General features: G+C 42.6%; 2 protein-coding genes across 6 annotated transcripts in view; one reads left to right on the top strand and one right to left on the bottom strand.

Annotated features, from left to right (window-relative positions):
• MIA2 (MIA SH3 domain ER export factor 2) overlaps positions 1-4,573 on the top strand; it is a 60,423-nt gene extending 55,850 nt beyond the window's left edge. For 4 of the 5 annotated variants that reach the window (XM_081207504.1, XM_081207503.1, XM_081207506.1 and 1 more), the window contains 4 exons: positions 252-380; positions 1,203-1,276; positions 1,786-2,014; positions 4,076-4,573. In XM_081207504.1, coding sequence (XP_081063630.1) covers positions 252-380; positions 1,203-1,276; positions 1,786-2,014; positions 4,076-4,239 — 596 coding nt within the window. In that variant the 3' untranslated portion in view covers positions 4,240-4,573. Of the gene's footprint in view, positions 1-251; positions 381-1,202; positions 1,277-1,785; positions 2,015-4,075 lie in introns of those variants that run through there. The other variant, XM_081207505.1, reaches the window with a different exon arrangement.
• A 2,459-nt stretch (positions 4,574-7,032) lies between these two features.
• Positions 7,033-24,647, bottom strand: FBXO33 (F-box protein 33). Its single transcript, XM_081208772.1, has 4 exons — positions 23,962-24,647; positions 12,446-12,556; positions 10,169-10,854; positions 7,033-9,422 (listed from the first exon to the last, which is right to left on the bottom strand). Exons 1-4 carry the CDS (start codon positions 24,630-24,632, stop codon positions 9,151-9,153), a joined length of 1,740 nt encoding a protein of 579 aa, XP_081064898.1. The 5' UTR covers positions 24,633-24,647; the 3' UTR covers positions 7,033-9,150.
• Between the last annotated feature and the right edge of the window lie 314 nt (positions 24,648-24,961).

Raw genomic sequence — 24,961 nt, 5'->3', positions numbered from 1 at the left:
TACGTATGATATATATGAGTCTGATAACTGCTTAAAGATTCCAAGACCATATTGTATAGTTGATCGACCTTGATAAATGGGATAGATGTGAGATTTCCATCAGCTACTAGGTTTAGCTAGCTATCGCCCCATGTCCTTTAGTTTGCATATTCCATAACACAAGGAATATAAGATATAAGTTGTTGATAAGCCACCATTGAGTAATTCTAATAAAATCTACTGAATAAATTGCACTTTTTATTGAATGGTAGGTCAGCTGTATAATGAGCAATCTCTTCCTCGAAGACCAGAAAGATTTTATCCCAGTCATCCAAACTCAGGAAGACTTTCAGGACCAGCAGAACTAAGAAGTTATAGCATGCCTTCATTTGATAAAGCAGGTAGGAACTACTTTCTTTTAGTGCCCAAATAAAGGAGTTCACTACCAAATTTGGCTGCAGCAGTAAATAATCCTTTTCTGCTCAGAACTAAAGCCCAAAGAGCTTGAAATCCAAACACTCAGAGCACTTTCTGTTCTCTTGTTCATAGCATATCAAAGAATGCCAGTAATGACTTTGGTATTTTGAAATTAATGTTCTTTGCTGTTTGTAATACCAAGCAGTAATCCATGTTTGTGATACAAAAAAAGAAAGAGGCAGCAATAAAGTTTAAGAAACTTCTGCACTTTCTCTGTGTTAACTGGACTGCTATGCTTTGCTTACCATAAGTCACATCATTCCTTTATCTCCATTCAGCATCTGTGGTCACATGTGGGAAGGAATAACCTGAATTCATGCTGAAAGCAAAAAGCCTTTCATCTAAGACATTTGACCCAAGATCAGTAAAACATTGATTTAGACTTTGAAACAGACCTTGTTCTCTACAACCAGCACAGTGTTTAAACAATGCATTTGGTGTTTACACACTGGTTGTTTTGAAAAGATAAATTTTCTTCCCTGAAATGATCATCTAGTAAATCTATACAGCAGCCTTGTCATTTATTTAACTTCAGTAGGAAAAACAATAGTTCAAACTAGTTGTGAGCGGGAATGGCACTATTTGTTTTGTTTTTTGAAGGGCACAAAAATATCAATACAGTCAACACCTCTGTTTAGTAAATGTGCAAAAACATACATTTCCACACCCATCTGTTCCTTGGAGGAAAGCTGTTTTGGGACTACTTAATGCTAAAGTGCTTTTTGGCTATTTCCCCCCACTTCCAGATGGACAAGCATCTGAGAATAACTCAGGAACAGACTTAAGTGGAAATGGAATAAGAGATCATCCCAATGACAGTGTAAGTAACAGACAAAAGACTGAGAAGATCAATTTCATTTGGTGCAAAAAAGGTTTGCCAAGTTTCTGCTGAATTTGACAGTTCTTTAAATTGATTTTACACAGTATGTATTTGCTACAGCATTATTTATTACCTTGTGGGCATTTTCAATTACTGAAGACATGTTAGCTAAAATAATAGTTTCACGACTGAATTTATTTAAAACCTGCAAGAGCAAGAAAGATGAAAGGTAGTTGGAAATGAGTGGACTAGCTTTTCAGCGCAGGGGTGATGTTGTGTCTTGCTTTAATGAACTTCCTACTTGTAGCCTTTGAGTTTGGCTCCATCTCAGTCCTGTTAGCCCACATTCCTGATTTGGATTGGGCTTCTGCTTTGATCTGCCCTCTTTGGAGCTTGTAAATCATAGCTTCTTTTCGGGCTTATGTGCTTTGACAAGTTTCTCAGTGGCTTGAAAAAGTGGCACGAGCTTCTTTCTAAATCTTAACTTGCCCACTTCCCTTTCCTCACAGAATATGCTCAATGCCTCGGATCAGTCTCATGCACCTGACAATGGAGGCTTTGGGCCTGGAATTGTGCCACCACCACTGCCCTTACTGCGAGCTCCTCTAATGCCAATGGACCCAAGAGGGCCTTTCATGAGAAGAGGCCCTCCCTTTCCACCAGTGCCTCCTAGCGGATATGGATCTCGAGAATATTACCCAAGGGATTTTGCTGGTCTGCCACGTCCTCTTATGCCAAGTATGTTCTTGCTGCTCTTACATTATTTCCCCCCTAAAATAAATAATGAAATGCATTTCACGGGGAAACGTTTGAAAACCACAGTAACTTGAGGCACAACCCAGGAAAAGTGAATTGCACCCAAGTTCCACTGAAATGAATGGGCTTAAGTTAGTCGAGAGAGGAAACCAGCTCCCGGTGTCTCTGTTTCCATCAGCTTCATGGAGTGGGAAGGTAGGAAGGAAGACTCTTCACATAGACTCCTCTCCTCCATGTGGATGGGAATCTCCTGCAATCAGCTGAGTACATAAAGATTCCCCCTCCAGATCTTCCCACTCAGTGTGTAAAGTTCTGCAGCTAGTAGAGAGGTGGGAGAAGAGGCTAGCATGTGCAACTCTGGTCCTCTCTATATACTGGGAAGGAAGGCATCAGGTTGGGGAAAGCTCTTCTTTATGTTGGAGGTGAATGCCTGAACGGGTCTTGCTAACTTGCTGATGGTGCTCAATAACTTTTAATGGACATTTTCCCAAGTTCAAAGCTGCATTAAGGGAATTAACAACTACTTTTAGTGGAAGATATGATTAAACTTTACCTCGTAAGCTATTGTTAGAAAACCTAACAAGCCTTTCTCAGCGGCTGCACCCAAGTTTTAAAATACCCTACCTGGTGAGGCCCGTTTGGACCCTCTTAACTGCTTTGTGATGATTGATTAAAACATTGGGTTGAAACAACAACCAGTTTTATTATGGTTGCTGTTGGACAAATTATTTCTATAAGGTAGACTTTCATTTTAGAATGCTCTTAGCATCCGAGCTGGTTTTCATTCCCGGTTAATTGTAAACCACTCTGAATGATGCAGATGTGTTAGAAGGGCAGGATATACATTTTGTAGAATTTGTCAGATGAAGAGACCAGTGCTAGCAAAATCTTCTACGGCAAAGGGGCCCGTGAGTTAGGCAGTCTAGATGCCATAGCTTCTCTTATGAAGTTGGCCATGGCAACAGATAGTCGTTGAACCGCACATCACATGAGCAGCATTTCCCTTACACAACAGGACTTCCCCCTCTTTTTCTCCTCCTGCAGCTCCCTTCCCTGAGTTCCCTCTATGCTCCAAAGCAGGTGTTGGGCACATGTGGGGCCTGCAGAGGTGAGGAGAATCCTGTTGTACAAGGAAAATTCTGCCCCACTTGCACATGGACGCTCCTGGGTACCTCAGTGGGCATTATTGAAGTATTAACTATTAACATTTGCCTTCACTATGGAAGGCAAACATCTTCCATGGTTTAATAATAATAATAATAATTTTTATTTATACCCCACCCTCCCCAGCCAAGGCCGGGCTCAGAGCGGCTTACAAGCAATAATAAAAACAAGTTGCATGATTACAACTTAAAAACAAAATTAAAATACAATATTAAAATGTAGCCTCATCGCAGGAGGAAAAGGAAAAGAAAAAAGAGAGGGAGAGAGGGAGGGAATCAAATTGGCCAGGGGGGAACAACTCTGTCTTACAGGCCCTGCGGAAAGAAAGATCCTGCAGGGCCCTGGTCTCATGAGGCAGAGCGTTCCACCAGGCTGGAGCCAGAGTTGAAAAGGCCCTGGCTCTGGTTGAAGCTAATCTAACTTCCTTAGGGCCCGGGACCACTAGGGTGTTGCTATTTATGGACCTTGAGGCTCTCCGTGGGGCATACCAGGAGAGGCGGTCCCGTAGGTGCGAGGGTCCTAGGCCGTGAAGGGCTTTAAGGGTCAAAAGCAGCACCTTAAATCTGACCCTGTACTTCACCGGGAGCCAGTGCAGCTGGAAAAGCACTAGGTGAATATGCTCCCATGGCAGGGACCCCGTGAGGAGCCTCGCTGCAGCATTCTGCACCTGCTGGAGTTTCTGGGACAGCTTCAACTAGGCATCTTGAACTTGTATTGTTGAGAAGCTTTCTAATGTCTTCCTTTATTTTTGCTTATGGGTTACGGCTACTGTTGATTTTAATGTGTGCGTGTTTGTGAGTATTGAGTGTCAAATCTGTAAGAAAGTAGCTGCATTCTGAATACTAACCCAAACGGGCTTTGATCATTCTCTTTGAACAGTGAGAGGTCCATTTCCCGTGAGGCCTTATTCTCAATACCCACCTCCAAGGGCTGGGTTTTTTCCACCACTGCCACCTGAAAGCAGAAATGAAATGCCTGCTGAGTTAACACATCCATCAACTGCATCTTCTGCAACTCCTCAAGAATCACAACAAGAAACTTGACTCTATTTTGAACTAGCTCTATCCTTTTCCTCTCAACTCAGTAATTTGCTGTTAAGTAGCTATTGTTACTTAACTGACTGTATTATTGCTCAAATTGAAGCTTAATAGGATAATTCTCAGGAGAGTGCCCTGTAAATAATGGTCTAACTGTGAATAAATGGATTTTCATTGTACAGCAGTAACTAAATTATTTTTAATTTGCATATCTAGGAGATGTAAAAATTTGTACCATGTAAGAACTCTCCCGTTGTTTTGGTCTCATAGAAAATAATTGCATGTGAAGAGAATACTTGTAACAAAAGACAATGTGAAAAAAATTAAATGGATTTAATAATTGTTGGTATTTTGACTCTTCAATGAAACAAGTATCTCTGCTTTTTTGTTTTCTAAGGGTAGAGCACATGGGTTTAGAACAGGGTTTCCCAAACTTGAGTCTCCAGCTGTTTTTGGACTAGGGTTCCCATCATCCCGGACTACTAGTCCTGCTAGCTAGGGATGATGGGAGTTGTAGGCCAAAAACAGCTGGAGACCAGCGTTTGGGAGACCCTGCTTTAGAAGTTACACCTCCTACATAGCCACTGCTATTGGTCTAAATTCACAGGTATTAGGTAGGGAGGTGGCCTGTTATAGATGGGGTTGCACTCACCTGGGAAAAGCAGGCCTGTCCTTTGAGCAGGGGTGGCAGTGCTTCTGGATCCAGCACTGTCACTGAAGACTCAGATGGCTTTTGTGGTTAGGAGGAGTGCCTTTTTCCAGCTTCAGATGGTTTGCCAGTTAAGACCCTTTGACAGAGATTACTTGGCCACTACTCCATCCTCTGGTCTCTTCCAGATCAGATTATTGCAACGTGATGCTACGTTCTGCAAAAGCTGCCCTGGTTGCTAGCTTCTAGGCCCGATTCAAGGTGCCCACATTAGTGTAGAGGGAAGTGAGGGGCAGATAGGGCTCATCAACCTGCGAGGGTAAACCCATGGAGAAAACATTGACCCTAAACTTCTACTGCCTTGTGTGACATCTGTGGGTGAAGAAAAGGCTAAGGAGTAAACCCTGCACAAATCCAGATGGTTGGATGGCCTCTTGTCTGCTTCCTTCCATCAACTTGTGCAGCCACGTTAGGGCCAAACCTATTTCTGTTTTTTTGGACCACATCAGCAAAGCCAAAGGGAGGGTCTTGTAGCTTGGGTAGCCCAAGAAGGACCTTCATACACACTGCCTAGGCTGGCGCCCTGGGGAGGTCATTTCAGTGCTGCTAATGCTGTGGTTTGACTTCACCCCTTGGAACTGCACTCATTGTTGAGAGACGGATGGATGCCAATATCATTAGTGTTGATTAGTCTTAAACTATTTGGGTTCCAAATACCTGAAAGACTGCCCTACAGACCTCTTGCATGAGGGGATCCTCCTGCTAGCATTGTTTGGCAGGTGGCAGCCCGTTTCCTGTGGAATTCCCTCCCCAGAGAGGTGCATGTAGTACCTTCATTTCCTATATGCCGACGATGCACCTGGGTATGCTGGTCTTTTGACACCAAAGATATGTATGTTATGATCCATCCTATTATTCCGATTATAAATTGTTTTAACCAATTTCAATACTGAATCTACCCTGGAACCTTTGGGTCGTTTCACACTTTTAGAGTTCTCTTCATTATGAGGGGCAAGTGGCTCTGTCTGTCTTGGCTTTTAAATGGACACTGAAGACATTGTGTTTTGTTGAAAGGATGGTGTATGCTGAAGTCTTAATTGCTGTTTTTCGTTTCTCGTCCACTATTTGAAAGATTAGATAGTACTCAACACTAGTTCTACTCCCACTGAAGTTAATGGACATGCTTAACTTAATTAATGAACTCAAGTAGGATTTAATTGAATACAACTCTTTGCAAGGTGCCTTGCATTCAATATGATCTCACAATTTGGCTTCCCTCCCCTCATCCATGTGTTACAAGTGCACCTGCCTCAGACACCACAGCTTGTCAACAGCTTTAGTGGGTTTTTTCCTGTGTTGCACCAAAAGCAGGCTATTAGAACATCTTTGTTCTAATTGTGCATTTCCATACTTTTCTGCAAGTTACATAGGCTTAGGGACCATTCATTAACCATTAAGAATGAAAAACTTCAAGGGAAGCTGGTTCTGCCAGTTGCCAATAGAGGTAAGTGCTAATTTACATGTAACATTATGATCTACCTATGCCATGTGGCCCACAAGTCAAACATTTTGAAGGGTTAGCTACACATTACACATGCATAGCTGAGGTCACAAAGCAAAGAAAAGCTGCTTTGGAAGGCAGGGAAATTTTAGTGTGCAGAAGCAGCTGGAAGTGGCTGATTGCCCATTCCTAGTCACTCTCCAAGTAGGTTTTTCTTCCATGTGTTTGCTTGTAACTCTCTGTTAGCCCCTTAGTTAAATTGATCTCACAAGAGCAGTTAAGTGTGTGGTTGACTTTTGTACTGATATCAAGGGTATGTACAAACACTTAGCTTTTGCTGGATTGTAATCCTAGGTGCAGGGATTGCAAACCTGTGGCTCATCAGTTACCGACCTACAGCTCCCATCAGTCCCACCCAGGATGCCTGCCCCATGTTCAGGGTTGATGGCAGTTGTTATGGAAAGATACCACATTAGTCACCCCGTGTGTGTGTTGTGTTGAACTGTATAACATGAAGGAACTAGTAACAAATTTCAAGGGAGGAAATGTAATTTTATCACACAGAACAAGCTGCTGTTTGTCCATCTACCGTATAGTCACCCAGAAAGTAGAGCAATAAGAATAAATAGATAACATGTAAAAGGCATGGTAAGTGTTCACAGTCTATTTAATAGTGGGACATGGATATAAGTACTACACAGTTGTTGCTGTTTTAGAACACATTCAATTTTGATATAAGCATTTGCTACGGGAGGGATTTGGGCTTTCCATATTCTACACTTTTAAAGATTTATTCTGCCAGTTTAAGCAAACAATATCAAATTATGATAGCTGGTCTGGTCTTCTACTTAGCTTGGTTTCCTAAAAAAAAATTGTTCATAAAGCATTAGCCAAATAAATGTCTGACTTACTTCAGAACTCAAGGCTTTCTGGATTTAAACAGTGGAAACAAGCAAGATAGTTTTCAACGAAAAGTGTGATTTGTTCAGTGCTAAAACTACCATGCTGATATAATAAAATATTTTTCCATGATCAATTTTAATGCTTTATTCATTGATTAAAAGAATATACATTTAACATAAACCATACAACATCAGTCATCAAGTCAAACACTCAGCTGGTTTCCTTACAATTTCTGTCAGGAGTTACTTTAGTCTGATCACATTTATAAGATAAAATCTCACCACATCTGGCATTCACACACACTGTGCCAGTGGATTCACTCTACTGATGTACATATAAAATCCGCATGGTATGTGCTCACTGGAGACAAAACAGCGCACACCTGTCAAAAGGTCATTTTAATATAAGATGGTAAAACCATTTGTAAAACACATATAAACTTTTCCATAAATAGAATCATATCTGGACATCTGTTGCATAAATTGTGTTTTCCAAAGCTTACAATATGGCAGCCAGGTCTCAGCACTGCTGGGCACCCACGTTGGCCACTTAACTTTATTATTGCAGACTGTCCTTTAACATTAAATGCACAACATTCGTACCACTTAAAACTTGGGTCAGGTGGAAGTCTCACAGAGACCACGTCTGTACCGCGGTTGCCCTGAAACAGTTTAAATCGGCTTTTAAAGCCTCTCAGATATAACAAGATTTTAAAACATACTTCATGGAATGTTCTTCATGCATCATAGCAGCTCATACCTGTGATAGAACAAGGTTTGTATTATCTGTTTTCCTTTCTTTCCTTTACATTCACTATTCACAGTGAAACAGGTGCATGTTTAAGAGTTCTGAGGTTGCTGACTGAGCCACAGCACAGCTGTGTACCACAGGTCGAAATTCGACCTTATATATTACAATCTAGCAGTATCTGGCTGGCCAAAAATTGGCCTGCCCCTGCCAGCATGTGGGCACTTCTTCGTTTTAAATCTATTCTTTGGCAGCTGACACAGGCGCTGACAGAGAAAATCCAGTGACTTAGTTGCTAGGGATTTCACGACTAATGTTTGTTTGCAAGCAAAGTAGACTTAAATTTATATCTTTAAATCATTATGGTTTTACCCCATCGGAGTGTAGAGACTTGACGTTTCTTTTTAAATCTGGGCCCAAAGCTAACTTGTATGGAGAAGCTGACAGACCACAAGAAAAAGAAGCTACAATTAATTTACAATGAAACTACGATTGATAGCTTTCAGAGTCAGGTAAGCATCTGAAGAAGCTATACTGTGCAAGAGACAACTGCTTCATATTTAAGGAGGAGATTGCAGAGTGGCAATATTTCATGCTCCAGATATTGTACATGAAATCAAAGCAAAGGTTTACAGTAAATGGTATTGGATAGTCCTGATTTTTCTCTCTTTAAAAAAAAAAAAAGCTTTAAGTAGCATGCTACTAGTTTACATGACAATGATTGCATTCAAAACCACTGGGCTATGGATAGTAAAAAGATTTTTGGCTCCTGAGCACAAAAACTCCGACAATAGTAAAATCAGTGAAGTTGCAGAGTTACTCAGTACAAAAAGAAAGTTAGCCGGCAACCTCAGACAACCTTCAGCCACATCTGAGTTTTGCTTTTTTTTTTTTTTGTAGACAAGTCCATTAACCGTGAAAGCCCTAAACGTTGCCACTTTCAGCTTCTAAACCAATACCCGACTACGTTCTTTGATCAAGAAGTAGAATATACATATATAATTCTATATAGCTAATACTGATTAAACACAGCACAAGAGGGGTTAATTCACACTACTGAAAAACATAATAGGACCCTACTTGCATATGTAACCACAGGAACTGTAAATAAAGGGAACTAAATGCCTTCACTGAAGCTTTGCATTTCTCTGTAAAAATGACGAGTTGGCTCAGTAAAGACACTGAGTAATTCTATGTCCATGACTGCGTGCCAAGGTCGGCCCAATCCAAGGGATACCTGCTCAATGAGATTGTGCACCGGATCCACATCTTGATCGGCCAATTCACCTTGGTCAAAATCAATGCTTTCTTCTGTGACTTCAAGCACTTTCAAATCAGAGCCACGGAGACGAGCAATGGCAATCAGGTTGTGAGCCCAAACAGTATAACCTGAAACACAAAAAAGTAATTACTAATTTTTAGGACTTTGTCTTTCTTCCCTCTCCCTCCCCACCCTACCCCCAAAGGTAATTTAATATTTTACAGCCTCACAGCTAACGTCTCCCTATTTAGCAATTTTCCTAATGAGGTTCTTTTCAAGAAATCACCCCAGTAATTGGTCAGTTTACTTACTAAGTTAATTAAAAAAGTGAATATTGCTGCTGCTTCTTTTTGTATTTAATTTTTGCGGAGCTGCCTGTTTTTCCTTGCCCAATAATTCCGGGAAGATGAGTAAGGAAATGTCTGCTGGTATTTCTTGGTAGTTTTGCAGCATGATACGTATGCAGCATAAAGGCTTGTCTTAAAGGAGCCAATAATCGTAAAATATGTCGGGTGTAATACAACTTTGACGGGGAAGCCAGTAATGCCTGACTAAAGTAAGGACAATCCAACAGTGCAGGAACTTATTTTCCTACCAATTAAGGGTTGTTGGGTTGTTGTTTTTTGGCAACTGTGAGTCTTGTGTTCTGAAGGTAGTAACAGTTTCCCACCATATAATCATGTTGATATGCACAGCGTATCCTAGCCTGAAGCCAAAGCACAATTTATTCCCTGCCCCAACACCCAACACTTTGGGAATTCTCCCAAAACTTGGAGAAAAATACTTGGGTGGGAAATCTCAAGGGCATACCCATACCCATATGAATGTGTAGGTTTCTAAACGAGCAGTGTTTTGCCCCTATGTAATTGCCTACCATGCACTGCCAGAAGAGAGAGCCTTGTGCACCTCCAGGCCAATAAAACCAATGGGTCTTCGGTTCGGTTGTCGCTGAGATCTGGGAAGCCAGACATATCTATCACATCATTCATTAGTATGAAATGAGTGAGGAACTTATCATACTGCCTAGATATGAGATCAACAACAGCTCCTGAAACGCAAGTGATGTAGCTGTCGAAGTGAATCCTCTCCAGTGGGATACTGGGTTTAAGAATCCTTAGCATGTCATCGCTCTTGATATCAAAAGCCATTATATAGACCCGAAGATTAGTGCTGTTGCGTGTCAGTGCCTTCCAGTCTTCGTCTTCTGGCATATTTTCCAGGGACTTGTGCATTACGGAAATATTGTGGACCAGAAGAGACAGTCGATGCAAAGGCACATGGTTACTATCAGCCAGGACTCTTGCCATTTCTGCTGTAAAATCACAGAAATCCAAGGCGAGTGAGCGAAGACTGACAAAACGCTCCAATTCAACCGCAGTGATAAGAGTGGTATTACCAGGGATGTGGTTGTCCAGTAAACTCAGGTGTTCCATAGTGTTGGCAATAGGATTTGAGAGAGATGACAATGATGTGGGTGTTACGATTTGTAGCATAAACCCGCATGACAGCCATTTCAGTTGCCTGCTGTTACCCAATATTTCTTCAAACAGCTGCTGTATTCTGCAAGAAGAAAACAGAAGCAACCGTCTTAATCTTTTATAGTTTATTTTTTTAATTCTGAGCCAAGTTCAATAGACAAGGAAGCAACAACGCTTTACACCTTTAATGCAAACGGTGTTGCATTAGAAACACACTGGCTGTAGCAGGGGTGGGTGGGGTGGAGAAAGAACACACCATTTAAAAATAAGTCTAAAGTTCCAGCAGCAGATTTGCACTTGCTTTTTAAAGTTCTGTTGACTTACTTTTTGTTTTAAACAAATATAAAAGAAAATTCATTTTGCCCTTTTGGAACTGTGCATGCTAACTTGTTTTGATTCTCTTCCCCACATTTTGTAACTAGCATATGTGTAGGGTAGCTACCAATGGCTAGAAGTCCAAGAGAGCACAGCGTGGTGGGTTCAATAGTGCTTGTATCTACTCACTGTATCAGCACTTTGTGTATCTCATTCAAATGATACTTCAAAGGGAAAATCAGGACTGGCTAATACTGTATATGCTTGTACATCATTGACACTTGATTTGAAGCCAAATGGTGGAAGTGATATTTGATTATATGAAAGCTCTATCCGTGATGCTTGTTCCACGATAACCATTTCTCACATGCGAGTCATGACTTGGTACCACATTCAGAGTGATGGACATCTGTATGTAACCTATTTATACTGGCTGATTAAAATAATGGGGGGTAGGAAGTAACTTGCATCTTACGCTTATTTTACTTATGCAATTGCAGCTTTGGTTGGCGGGGAAAATAAATATCTAACTGGAGAGTGGAGAAAACCCATTCTCCATTCATTTATTTTCCCCCACCCACCTGTGCAAAGCTGTGATTGCTGGTTTTGGAACAGCAGCTCTGGCAGCATCCCAGAGCCTTGCCACTGTCTTCCCCAAGCTGGGCAGACAGCCCTCCATCTTGCCGGGGGGGGGGTGTTCCGAAGTGTTGCTGGCTTTATGCATTTTTGCATAAATGTGTGGATCCCTCATGTAAGATGTGAGTTAACTGTACCACCAGAAACCTTTCTTCTAATTAGCAAGCACAACTCTGATAATGATGAGCATTCTAATCCCACCCTTCCACCAAGGAGCTGAGGCCAGTGTACACAGTCCCCACACATCTCATATTTTACTCCTGAAGTTAATTGTGAGAATAATCAGGTTAATTGTGTCTGAAGCAGTATGAAAGTTGCTCAGTTTTTTGCAGAATGCACCTGCTTTTAGCAATGTGACATGGATAGCATAAAGTTTATACTGAGAATTGCTGGATGAAGATACTCCTATAGCAGTCCCTGGCACCCCTTCCTGCATTGCTTAAAATGATTTATCCTAGAATGTGAATTTTGTAGGAGAAAATCTCCCAACTACTGCAAATGGCTTGTTTTTAGAGTAATCATGTTCTGAGAAAAGATGTCCAATTTGCAAAGGAAATTGCAACAACAAAGAACGATAGACACGGTGAAACCATGAGCCATTATTTTCAGTACTAAATCATCAGAGAAGACAATGGATTATATTCTAAAACAGCACATTTACAACACACACCTCCCATTTCATTAAACTGCAATACTGTAACAATATATTTTGGACAACTTACTGCTTAATCTTTTTTCCATCTGGATCCACTTTGCTGAGGTGTGTATTTGATATACTTCCATGTTGTTGGAGAATGCTTATATCACCAAAGAGACTCAATTTCTGAAGATTCCTATTTGGAAGGAGAAAGTGTCAAGTCAGAGGCTTTGCATTAGAGGAGCATTTGAAAATAGCTCAAGCTTTTGTGTTATATGAACCGCAATCCACACGGTAACACTATAGCCTTCCAGCACATGAAATCTAGAAACTAGTTGCCCCTTCTAACCAAGGTACATTTGAATGACCAAGCTAAATAGCTTTACAATACATTTAAATTTGTTCAAAACTAGAAAAGAACCCAACATAATTCCGTCGCAATATAGTGAATATTTTTTCTGAATCACAGTATACTAGAAATAATCCTCATGAATATAGACAGTGGTAAGGAAATGGTTATATGTCTGGTATTAATACAAGTGGACGTAACATTGTAGAGGGGCTTGCAAAATATATACCAGAATGAAATCTCCTGTACCTAGGGTCACTGGGTGCAGCTATTTGGGACTTGCCATGCTAGTGACAGAGACTGTATAGAAGCTATGATGTAGATGAGCTTTCTTTGCATGAACCTGCTTATTTTCTTGGCTTTTTTCCACCTAAGAATAAAATGCTTGAATATAAAGGATGGAATGGAAAAGCCATCTAACCAGATTTCCTTCTAGCCCGCCTTCACAGACTGCATCACTCTCCAGGTTATGTGGTTATGTTTTTAGCAGAGTTGCGACATTTTTGGTAAATTCTATATGCATGGCTCAGGCATAAACACGATGCCCTGCCTAATATTTACTTAGAAGCTCTTGGATTCTCCCAGGTACAGATTAGATAACTTGCCAGATCTTCACAGAGGACAAAGTAAAAGGCAGCAAACAGCAGCCATTCCCTAGATTATTTTCAGTGAAGATGACTAATAACAGCTGTTTCCAAGACCATTGTACTTAAAGGTACATACACAGCTTATTTGGAGACGAGTTTATAGTTCAATACATACAGCCTTTAATTTATTACCTATACTAATGCTTCACTGAAAATCATGTTTAAATATTTCAGCGTGTACACTTTTGCCTCCCATATTATTCTAAATTCTCAATTCTGCTCCAGCCTCCTCTGTTTTGGTGTTCTGTAGGCAGCCAAGTAAAACAATTTGCTCACTTTTGCTCCCATAGATGTACAGTATTAAAAAGAAAACTGTTGTATAAACAAGTCTGAAGAAGCATACACTAACCTGGCTTCCTCCAGATGTTTTGCACTATGACGTTTGGAGGACATCAGGTGGGTGAAGGCTGGTCTATTAAAAACCATCTACCGCAAGTAGCCCCTGCTACCCACTCAATAGTGGTCTAAAAAGCAGTAAAGGAGAGCCAGGTTTCTTCCAATTAACAAAAGCTTGCTTGTCTGGTTGTAGCAACTCATATTCCCATTAAGTGACTACTAGATGAGTGGTTAGCTACAGCTCTGAATTTAAATATTGACTTTTGATCATAAATTCAACCTGAAGCATAAGCACTCTCTGTAGAAAATTAACTATGTTTATGTCAGTTCAAACCTAAGTTTGGCAGGGTGCCACTCAATTGGTAGCTACTCAGAGTTGTCATAATGTATTGCGTAGAGATCCGAAGACTAGTCACATACAGCAAAGTTCATGCCCCAAATACGTCAATATTTTGAGTGCATCATTTATTGCCAATATGCAAAACACAGAGGTTGCTTTCCAAAGGATTTTCTAAAGGGTCAGCTTTCATACCTGATCTCTATGCTCCGCTTACAGAATCAGGCCACAATAATGTGAACATTTTAATTAGAAGCAGCAGTGAGCACCCAAGAACATCAAGCAGTATTGCTATTTTTAGCTCTGCAGCCAAAGACTTCTTGCCTCAGGTACCGTAAATTCTAAAAGAACAGCATTGTCACTTGAAAGTTGTGTGTAGTTGCGTAAGCTGTACATGCTGCACAGCTGAAAGCCAGGCTAGACCTTATAAGAGGGCTACAGCTGCCACTGCTGTCACTCTCTCTTGTAGCATCATCCAACACATAAAATGCATCACACAAAATATCACTATGCTAACCCATCTGCCAATGCCGTGCGGCAAAGACCGGAAGATGAGCAAGGCAATAGGATGCCATGTGTTGTGTTGGATGCTATAAGGAGGAGTGGTGGTTGCTGCAGGGACAAAGATAGTAAGGCTTCACATACCAATTCACATGAATAACTAATCAAAATATCTGGGGTCAGTTGCTCAAACTATCCAGTGACCCTGAAGGCCTTCTCTTCTGACTTCAAACATTCACTTACTTTAACAATCTGGCACTATCTATTCGACACACACCTTTAGCACGGTGGGCACGGCTTGCACATCATGACTTGAAGTGTGTGTGAACGCATCTGCCCGTGTATGTGAGAAAGAGGGAGACAGAGCGATTAGGTATCACAGCACACACTTCAATCCTATATACATTTACTTGGAAGCAAGTCTCACTTTTAGGGGGGCTTACTCCCAGAAATCTATGCACAGAGGGATCCAAACCACACTCTGCAGACATACTATTACATTTCCATTCATTTCATGCACAAGGCTTCCACCAGCCCATCAGAAGCCAGAGCCCAGTCGATCCCACAGCAGCAGCAGCAGCAGTGACAGCTCCTGGCGCCAGGCTAACTTGATGAACTCTGGATCTCCTTCAGTCATGTGTTATCATGAACTGTAATGTCCTAAAAATACATGAGCAATTTAGTAATACCCATTAAACCACTGTGTAAAACACAGCATTTTTCTAATGTATGACATTAGCTCTAGGGTTTATGCACAATTGTTTCCAACCTGCATTAAGACTGCGTTTGAGCTTTAGAGCAATTTATGGAATTGCTTGGAGAACCTTGTGTTCCATATTATGTCCTAGATCCTTCAGAAACTATTAATTCTTCCCAGCCTTATTTTATATGCTGCACTCAAGCAAAGCCATTAATTCTCTGTTCAGCAACTAATTTTCAGAAGCCATATTTTCAGTTGAGCAATGGCCGAAAGGCCTGCAGTGTGGGCTCTGCTTGGACCTACATGACCAAAATTAAAGTGAATGCGCTCTTCAGCATCCTCTTCTCCAACACAATCTGCGTCAGAAACTTTGCCACTCTATGCACCTTGTATGCACCTTCACTGCTCACTGCTATTTCTTTGTGCTTTGGCTTGTACGCAGGAGTAAACAGTTTAGGTGCACAATGAGATAAAGAGGTCTGCCCAAGTTTATTCTGTTTGTAGTGTAGAAGACATGTGCCTCACCCAGGAAGAAAATGGCTGACTACACCATAAGAGCACATGGTCCTGTCTGAGACATCCTGGTGATCAGGGGCTGTGCAAGGAGCCAGGCAGAAAACCTTTAGAAACTAGATTTATTCACCATTTGTCTATCCACATATTTAACTTTTAAAGTATAGTCCATGCTATACTTCTTAGTCAAACAGAATATAATTTGCTAGATTTATCTCATTGCCACCTAGTCCACAACAGAAACACATCTAATGTCATAGAGTGATCTAGTACAGTATGTTCAAACTCTGACATTCTGCATTGTGATTTATTTTACTTTTGTGGTTGGAAGAGCCAGGTGCAAGAACTTGCCTGTGTAGTGTTAGTGCATTGGCAGAGACTAAAAGTAGTCAATGCAACCATTTCAGCTACACATTCATGTGCACTGCGGTTTCTGTGAAATACAGTTTCGGCATACAATACCAAGCTATGAGCCAGAGAGAAAACTAACACCTACTAGCTATCAGAAAGCAAGTACATAGAAGAATATATAAAGTAAACAAGTCTTGCCACAACAGATACTGCTGTGGCAAGACTTTCCACAAATGCAGGATTGGAAAGATGCCCAAAACCTTTATTAGCGAAACTAACATTTTACTGACATCCAAAATATCTACCAATTAGAGGAATTTGTACATGTGTAATAAGTTGCCTAAAAATATTAGCAACCACATCACAGTTCCCTCATGTTCGTAGGTGGAAACCTGTCAAATTTCACTAGTATTATATCAGACAGTGAAGAGGTTTCTCAATAATTTCCCACATACTTAAAAAATTATAAAAGTAGAATGATTACTCTTTTTTAACCAGTGTTTTCTTGGGAAGAAAGTTTTGAAAAAGTTTAGGGATCTACTACAAATTATTTAATGGCTTAGGTCAGTGTTTCCCAACCTTTTTTGGGCAAAGGCACACTTGTTTGATGAAAAAAATCTCGAGGCACACCACCATTACAGCCCCGTGACGTCAGCGCACAGCGTCACGCTGGGAGGGACGCACGAAAGTGTAAGTTTCAATTTTTTTCCCTCCCCCTTGCCGGGGAACCTCCAAGCTTTGGGGGTGGGGGGGAGGAGGCAGCAAAGCGAGGCAGGAAGGAGAGCGCGGCTTGGCTGGGTGAGCTTTGGCAGGGGCAGGGAATGAGAGCCGCGAGGCGGGCGCTGCGGACGGAGGCGCTGCCCGCCGAGCTCGCAGGCAGCCAGGCAGGCAGACGGCGAGAGCCCCGCGCTGGGCGGCCTCTCCTCGCCGTCGCCGCCCCGCCTCTCGCCGCCCAACTCGCCCGCCTCCCTCCAGGCAACATCTCGCGGCACACCAGGCAACATCTCGCGGCACACTAGTGTGCCGCGGAACAGTGGTTGGGAAACACTGGCTTAGGTAATGCCTTAGATAGGAACATTGGGGCGTATTTTTCTATCTGCCATAATTGCTGCATTTTCCACCTCCTCAATTATGAACTGTCTTCCACTGAGCACCTAGAAGACAAGGAGGAAACTAAGATAGGCTGCTTCCTCTGGCCGGGTGCAGCATTTTCACATCACAGTCCTGACACAGTGGCTGCTCAGAGAGGGCGATGTCCAGGCTCCTAAGTATTGACCAGTTTCAAAATAGGCCTGTACTCTGGAGGCTGTACACTCACGTCAAAAGCATATTTTATAACTGCAATTTCTGAGAATCCCTGGGGATCTTGCTGCAGTTTAATAAAGGTGAAATTAAAAGATTGGCCTCTTTTGCTCTATCGTTATTCAAGCTGTCAAGCAAACATCAATGACAGGGTGCATTTTGCTCTTTTTTCTGAATTTAAGCTTTCATTTTAAAAAAACAAAGCACCTACCTCTCAAATGCATTAAGTCATTTATGGTAGGGGGAATAGAGTTACTCAGACGTAGCAAACAGGACAGCTCCACTTTATCTGCCCACACTATGCCATGGAGAATTGCACTGTATCATATGAATTTCCAGCTAAGTATACTGTGCTTTTTGATGTAGCTCTGTCCATTTTTAGCAGTGAGCCTTGCTCACGCTGTATGTCATGATGCCACTGCATTATGTGGGTGGCATTGTAGCCAAGAAAGTTATCATGGTGTGAACTGCAAATAGGGATGTTCTCTGAAGGGCTTTGAACAAGATAGTTATAAAAACATTATCAGAAGTCAGAACCATTAGTAAATGTAAATCATGAGTTTGTATTCCCAAACCTGAGAACCACTACATTGTTCTCTCCTACGGAGAATATAGGTTCTTCGCTTGAACAGAAGAATTTAGCTTCCTCCGCATGCCACTCCAAAATTCTAATCAGAACACAAACGTTTTGAAGCACGGGACTATATTTCCTTAGTTTCCAGGCTGTTATGTTCTTGATTAGTTACAATAGTCACTTAAAGTTGACTTTTTAGGCTCTGCACTTCAGGCCATTTGTGTGTGACAAAGACATACTGTAGGTTTTGAAGAGATTGTAAATTTTATCACTGTCTGTTATGTAACTGAAGAATAAATGAGGCAGTCAGAAGCAGCACCAGCCTCGGCCACTGGATCATCAACCTAAGCATATCTCCTTCATTTCTATTTTTTTCTCTCCAACTGCTTGGTGAAGAATATTTTGCTTGCAAACCATTTTGAATAACTAGCTGGTGCAATAAAATATGCCATTTTAAATCATGCTGTGTGAAAAACAAAGCCACCAACTCTCTGATCTCATACAGCGATGACATGGAAATTTCCCTCTATTCTGTAAAATACTGAAAATCTCTCCAGAACAAGCAATCTTGCTATGCTGATCAGTAAATGTGCCTCCGGTGTGCCCTTTTTCTTTCAAGAGTTCAATGACAGAAATAAACGCCTTATCTTTCAGAAGCCTATTTGCTGCATAATGCTGAACATGCTAATATGCCGCTTTCTTTCCTAGCTTATTCACCTCCTTTTCAAGCCTATTCATTTTTATTACACAGATGCTCTAACAAGTTAACATTACTACATAATTTATCTCGTACAGGTCAAGAGCAGGCGTATTTCCCCAGAAACCAAATGTGACAAAAGAAGATAACCAACCAGCAGGCATTGCAGATGGAGGAAGAGAAAGTAAAGCAACAGGAAGAACTAGTTTAGTATCTCTATTTCAGACCTTGAAAATATTTGAAACAATTCAAAACAGCACCTTTTCAAGGTGCTATGAAGAAACTAATTATGGAGAATAAAAAAAAAATCAGTTTAATACCACTGCACCTGCAACCAAGGAGAAGGAAGAGAAGGCCTCAAAGGATATTATTATTTCAGGGCCTCAAAAGATAAGGCTATTTCATCCTTTAATTTCCTACCCCCCACCCAGTCTTAAGTATGTTTACATGGAAGAAGTTAAGACATACAAGAGCGAGGTCTGATTGCCCACTCTCCAAATCACACACACAATCACTTAGTTATTTCAGTTTGTGGCAAAGGTTTCACAGGATATAGGGGTGTGCATCAGTTTCAGAAAAATGGTGAAGCCAAGCGGGATGTCTGGGAGGAGGTGTCCAGCACAAAAGCCCCTGGATGTGCTAGTCTACTATGGATGAGTTGCTATGACTGCAAAGTTCACCTACTTCTATCAAAAGGGGGACAAATTAGAGCCATTTGAATTCCCAATCTTGGAAGGGTGGGGGGCAAATGGAACTGATTCACTCTCCTGCGCCAAACTGAGTTGTTTTATAAAGTGCCAAGCTTTGGGATTTAAACCAAATATTACAGTTGGTGCACACTCCTAACAGGAAGTAACTAAAAAAGAAGATTCCATGGGGTCTCTAATTATCTGTGGCCTTTTAGAAGTGGGTGGAATATTTAAAATTTTAATCATCCGCTTGCTTTTTATGTATCTATTGGGAGAGTTGGGCTATAAATCGGTTTGAGTTGCCTTGGGCAAGATAAAGTGACTAACAAATTCAATAAATAATAACAACGTATGAGCTTGAGGCTCCATCTCCAACACCAAACAATGGTTGGTTTGTTTGTTATATGTGAACTGACCCCACTGTTGTAACAGAATTTACTTCAGTAAGACTATTTAAAATTGCAATCTACTAAGGAGATCCACACATAGAAGCAGGCTTTCCAGAGCAGATTTCTTTGCTGGATGAGGATTGTGCATGCAAGAAGGAACTGGATGTTCAGATATTCTTGCTGAATGCCCACATCCATTAATGAAGGCTATGCATTATGGAATGTGAATTGTGTACACAGTGCCCAACTCATATGCAGGACAGATGGAATGTGGATAGGCACCAAACACATGCAAGCTCTATCAGCACTGTAGAGTGGGAAAGATCCTGAGATTTTCCATTCATCCAGGGATGAAATCAAGGCAGCACATCCCCATCCATTACCTGAGACAACAGTACATGATCATTACTCAACATGATCGTTACTCAACACTAAACAGAGAATAGTCTTAAAACTCATGATGCAGCTGAAACTAAGCAGTAAACTGGGAGGCTGCCCAGGAACCACATGCAATTTGCTCTTTGAGGAGTAGAGCATAAGCGAAATAAAGACAACTTCTTGGGTGCGACACATTACTTACAGCACAATCCTCCGTATTAATTCCAAAGTGAATTCTACGGTTTTTCCACAGGGCTTATTCAGGGGAACATGTGGTTAGACCTGCAGCTTTAAAGGTTTATTCAGAAGGTGTTGTTGCAGAACAAAGCTGCTGCAACAATTAAGTATTTTCCTCAATAAATTCTGAAAGTTAACCGCGGGGGTAGGGAGAGTTCTGCTTCACTAGGAGAAGGAAAGAGTCAAACGTATTTGCTGGATTTAGTTAATGCACTCTCAGAATGGTTCTGCCAAATGAAACACATTTCCTTCTACTTCTCAAATAAGCGTGCATGTCAGAATTCTGGCAATATTTGAGTCGTGTGCGTTCAACAGCACATGACCAAAACATACAGTTCAGACACTACTTTTTGCTCACACCCTAGTCTAGCAATCCTTTCTAAAGGATCATGCTCTGGCTCATTACCATAGGAACGAAGTAATATGAAAATGCACATAATGAACCCTGATGCTCTTTTTTTGTAAGGAAAAGCAACTTCAGATGGAGAAAATCTTGTGCAGAGATGCAACAGGGTGGGTTTACTCTTTCATTATCAACTATTTTTTTTCTTTCCAACTCACCAATTGAGCTGCTTTCCCCCTCTGTGGGGTTCAAGGAATAAATTTGTGGTGGTAAATATGCTTCTAGAGCATTTATATGCAACACATAGTCTACTCTTAAGCTACCTGATCATTGACATACTAAGACAGCCTTGTAACTAAGTCCACTGGAGTTAATAGCCTGTAAAGTAAAACCAATAGCCTGCTAAAAAGCTAGTAGGCTGTGTTGTTATGCTGCTCAGAGGAATAAAAGCCTCTTCCCCAGTGGTGAGAACAGAAACGAAGTGGGTTGGTGGTGCCTGGACAGAGCAATCCATCCCTCCTTAGCCAGACAACTAATTAGCCGCATGGAATTCCTTGTTGCCTATGGTCACAATGCAAGTTGTTAAGATACAAGGCTGACATAGACGCTTTGAATGCTTGCTGGTCCTTTCAATGGGGTTGTTTACATAAACACTTTAAGGAAACAAGATTGCCTCTGCAATCTCAACCAGCTGCAGTTAGAATTACTGGGGTCAACTTCTACAGAATTATTATTTTGCCTAGCTGGTAAAGAAATAAGGCTATATAAATAGAACTGGAGAAATGTTTTATGCAAGCATGGCCTCAACTGGTAAGCAACAGGGATGTTCAAAGGAAAACCAGCAGACAGTATGCAGGATCAACCACAAGATACAAATAGCCCTTGCAATACCATCATCTTTACACTCTTCAGATTCTGCAGGATTGAGTAAGAAAGCCCGTGAAGTCATCTATGTACCATGATTAGCTAACAGAGTGAAAGGGAGGGTAAGTCCTATAAGAAACTGCTGAGGCCCAAATTCCCCACAGCTTTAATAGGCTGCTAGCTTGAGAGGGGCTCATCGAGCCTGCCACACCCTTGTTGCAGACCTAGCACTTCATCAGTCTAATAGTTTCCTATTAATTTGTCCAGGCTTGCTGATAGTGATGCTGGTTAGAGTTGGGCCTTAGTGTTGCTGTTTTTATAATAGGTGCATGATTTTATTTTGTTTTGTTTTTTTATATAACCATATATCCTGCAGTGTGTGCTGTATTGTAAGCCTCTCTTCTAGATGACGGACAGGGTATCAGCTCAAAGAAAGGACTTTGCTGCTCTCTCTTTCTGGTTTTTGGCTTGTTACTTTTCATGCAGATTACCTCCTTCCCTGAAGCAAGCAGCTGCCTTTTCCACAGGTGAGTGTAAGAGTGCCAATCATTATCTCCAAGTCTAACCTACATCACATGGGTGCTAGCAGTGAGGATATAATAGGGAGAGGAAGAACCATGTGTGTTACACTGAGCTCCTTGGGAGCAAGGCGGGATTTAAATAAATGTAATAAATATGCAAAAATAAAAAGTGACAGAAAGGCCCCACAGCGGGTCACCTAGTGAGTTCACAGATGAGGTGAAATATGAACTGCAATTTCCTGGCTGCCATGAAAGTGAACTGCAATTTCCTGGCTCACAGCACACATACTTGAGTGTTTCAGTATCCACATGACAAAAGCTGGTCACTGTAGCACCCAACAGAGTGAGACGGAATTTGGAAATCTCTGAAAAAAATGGCCACAAATCTGATCTTGGCTGCTTCAGGTCTTATCACATCTTTTCATTGACATATGGTTGCTGTACCAGTTGCAGCAGTTTAATTTTCTGAGATGTGTGATCTGAACAGGATTTTCTTACTGCAAATCACTTAAGATGTGCAAACTATCGTCCATTCTATTGTGCAGAACTGGCTGTAGGAAAGAGTGATGAGCACAGCATGGACAACTGCACAATCTTTTCTTGAAAAGGACATTTCATTCTGTAGTGGAGCAGAGAGAAACAAGAGTAACACAAAAGGAAACAAAAGGAAACAAACAGCTCTGGAACACAACTGATCAACTTAGATTTTTTTCATTATATGACCTTGACAGAATGGGAATTTTGGAAATCTTGAGGGAGAATGCAGTACTAAAGGCTTACAAATGCAAAATATGTTTATGCTATTTTTGTGATATACAAATGAAATGAAAAATTTGGTATACTTATTTGTAAAACATTCTTGTTTATAAAACCCAATTAAAAATGCAAAATATGTAACTAACTGTGACACCTTTGTTGTATGACAACAAACACTAGAGTCACTGGAAAGGAAAAGATATCACTTTGGATCAGCTGGTATTGCTGTATTGCTCCCTTTAAAAAAGAAGAAAATGTTCTTTAACTTGTTTCCCAATTATGTAACAGCCTATAGCAGAGCAAATTATTAATGTGCCCTGCTGCTGGCTTCAGAATAGTACACTAACAGTAGGTGTTCTAGAACGGACACCACAAAGCCACTGTCTCCCATTTTGAAGGATTTAGGCACTAAAGAAGTGACATGTTAGCTGACAAATGGTTAGTGTTTCTATCAGTCAAGAAACCAAAAGCAACTGTCAGGTTTTCCTAGCAGCTTATGACAAAAAGTATTATGAGCCCATCAAAACAGGGGGCACAGGGCAAATAACGACTTTCTCAACAGCTCCGTTTTTGGTGACATCCCAGGGAAGGTACTTGACGTGCGGAAGGTAGTGATGCTACCTATCCAGAAACACTCCTCTCCACAAGGATCCCCCCCCCCAACCGCAGCACTTTTGGGTGGCGACGTGCAGACGTGTGTTCCTTCATGTGATGTTCCCTTAGAGTTGCTCCGGAATGGCTCCTTCCTCGCCGCTCACACATCCCTCCCCCCCCCTCCCGGCGCGCACAGCAGGAGTAAGGCATCTTTAAGTGGATGCGTGACAACCGGGAATTCAACAGGTGCAGCTTCCCCCACCCAGTAATAAGTTCAGGCAGATGTTAGAAAGCACATGAACCTTTGAAACAGAGAGAGAGAGAGAGAGAGAGAGAGAGAGAGAGAGAGAGCTGCTGCTGCTGCTGCTGCTGCTGCTGCTGCTGCTGCTGCTTCACACTTGGGAAGCAGGAGGCTTTGCAACTCTCCCTCCCGCTCGGCGTGTTTTTGCATAGGTGTTAGTACGTGTGTGTGTGTTTGTGAATGTTAGTTAACGCTGGCTGGCCTCCCACCACGCCGTCCTACCTGTTGTTGCGGACGCTGCTCAGCACGCAGAGTACGAGCTCCAGGTAGGTCCTCAGCAGCTCCAGCCAGCGAGGGCAGAGCTGCGCTTCTCCCTCCGCCGCGGCCGCTGCGGCTGCCGCTTCCTCGCACACCCCGCTGGCGCCGCCTCCTCCTCCGGCTCCTGCTCCTCCGCCTCCGGCTCCTCCGCTGGGGTAGTTGTCGGCGGCGAACTGGACCCGGAGCTCGCGCACGAACCAGCCGCACTTGCGCATGAGGAAGTCGAGGCGCGGGCGCTCGGCCGGGCAGACGCGCAGGCTGAGGCGCAGCCGGGGCCACAGGGCCGGGTAGAAGAGGCACTCTCGCCAGTGCGAGCAGGCGGCCGAGGCCCGGAGCCGGTCCGGGGCGGCCAGGAACGAGAAGATGTGGACCACCAGCTCGCTGGGCAGGGAGCCGGCGCCCACCGGCCCCCCACACACCGACGACATGGCCGGCCCAGCCGCCGGCGGCCGCAGCCCCGAGCCCGGCCTCGGCCTCCCCTCCGGCTCCTGCGACAGAAACAACAACATCAATGACAAGGCGGAGGGAGGCGGGGCGGGACCGGACGAGACTCTGCTGCTGCTGCTGCTGCCGCCGCCGCCGCCGCCGGAGCCAACCACTGCTCGCAGCCGCAGGGGGAGGGCGAGATGTACCATTGGGCTCCCGGGTTGGGTTGTCGGGGCGGGATGGAACGCACCAACGCGCCGAGAGGGAGGGAGAAGCGGAGGCGGAGCGTACCAAAGTGCGCTCAGCCGGCGGGGGTGGCGGGGAACTGTTGCTCTCATGACTCAGCGCGCGGAGAAGGGCTGGCGTGGCTGATGGATGCCACCTAACGAAAGTTTCGCAGAGGATGGGGAGGGCGGCGCGATAGCCAACCTGGATTTTTCCTTTGCAAGGCCGCGGGGACGATTAGAAGAACAACGGGAGGCGCTGCCACCTAGGCGCGCCTGCACAAAGTCTTCCGCGCGGCGAGGAAGACGCCCGG

This window comes from Podarcis bocagei, assembly GCF_964188305.1.
Source record: "Podarcis bocagei genome assembly, chromosome: 1".
Lineage (NCBI taxonomy): Eukaryota > Metazoa > Chordata > Lepidosauria > Squamata > Lacertidae > Podarcis > Podarcis bocagei.
The sequence above is the reverse complement of the archived record's forward strand: the minus strand, read 5'-3'. Positions and strand labels throughout refer to the sequence as shown.

What these genes read in the sequence shown, in the direction of transcription:
- FBXO33 (XM_081208772.1), bottom strand. Translation starts at nt 24,632, where the DNA reads ATGGTACATCTCGCCCTCCCCCTGCGGCTGCGAGCAGTGGTTGGCTCC. An exon ending in AGCAGCGTCCGCAACAACAG is followed by an intron (nt 12,557 to 23,961) that starts GTAGGACGGCGT and finishes CCTTCCAAATAG; the next exon opens with GAATCTTCAGAAATTGAGTC. An exon ending in CTCTCTTCTGGCAGTGCATG is followed by an intron (nt 9,423 to 10,168) that starts GTAGGCAATTAC and finishes TTTGTGTTTCAG; the next exon opens with GTTATACTGTTTGGGCTCAC.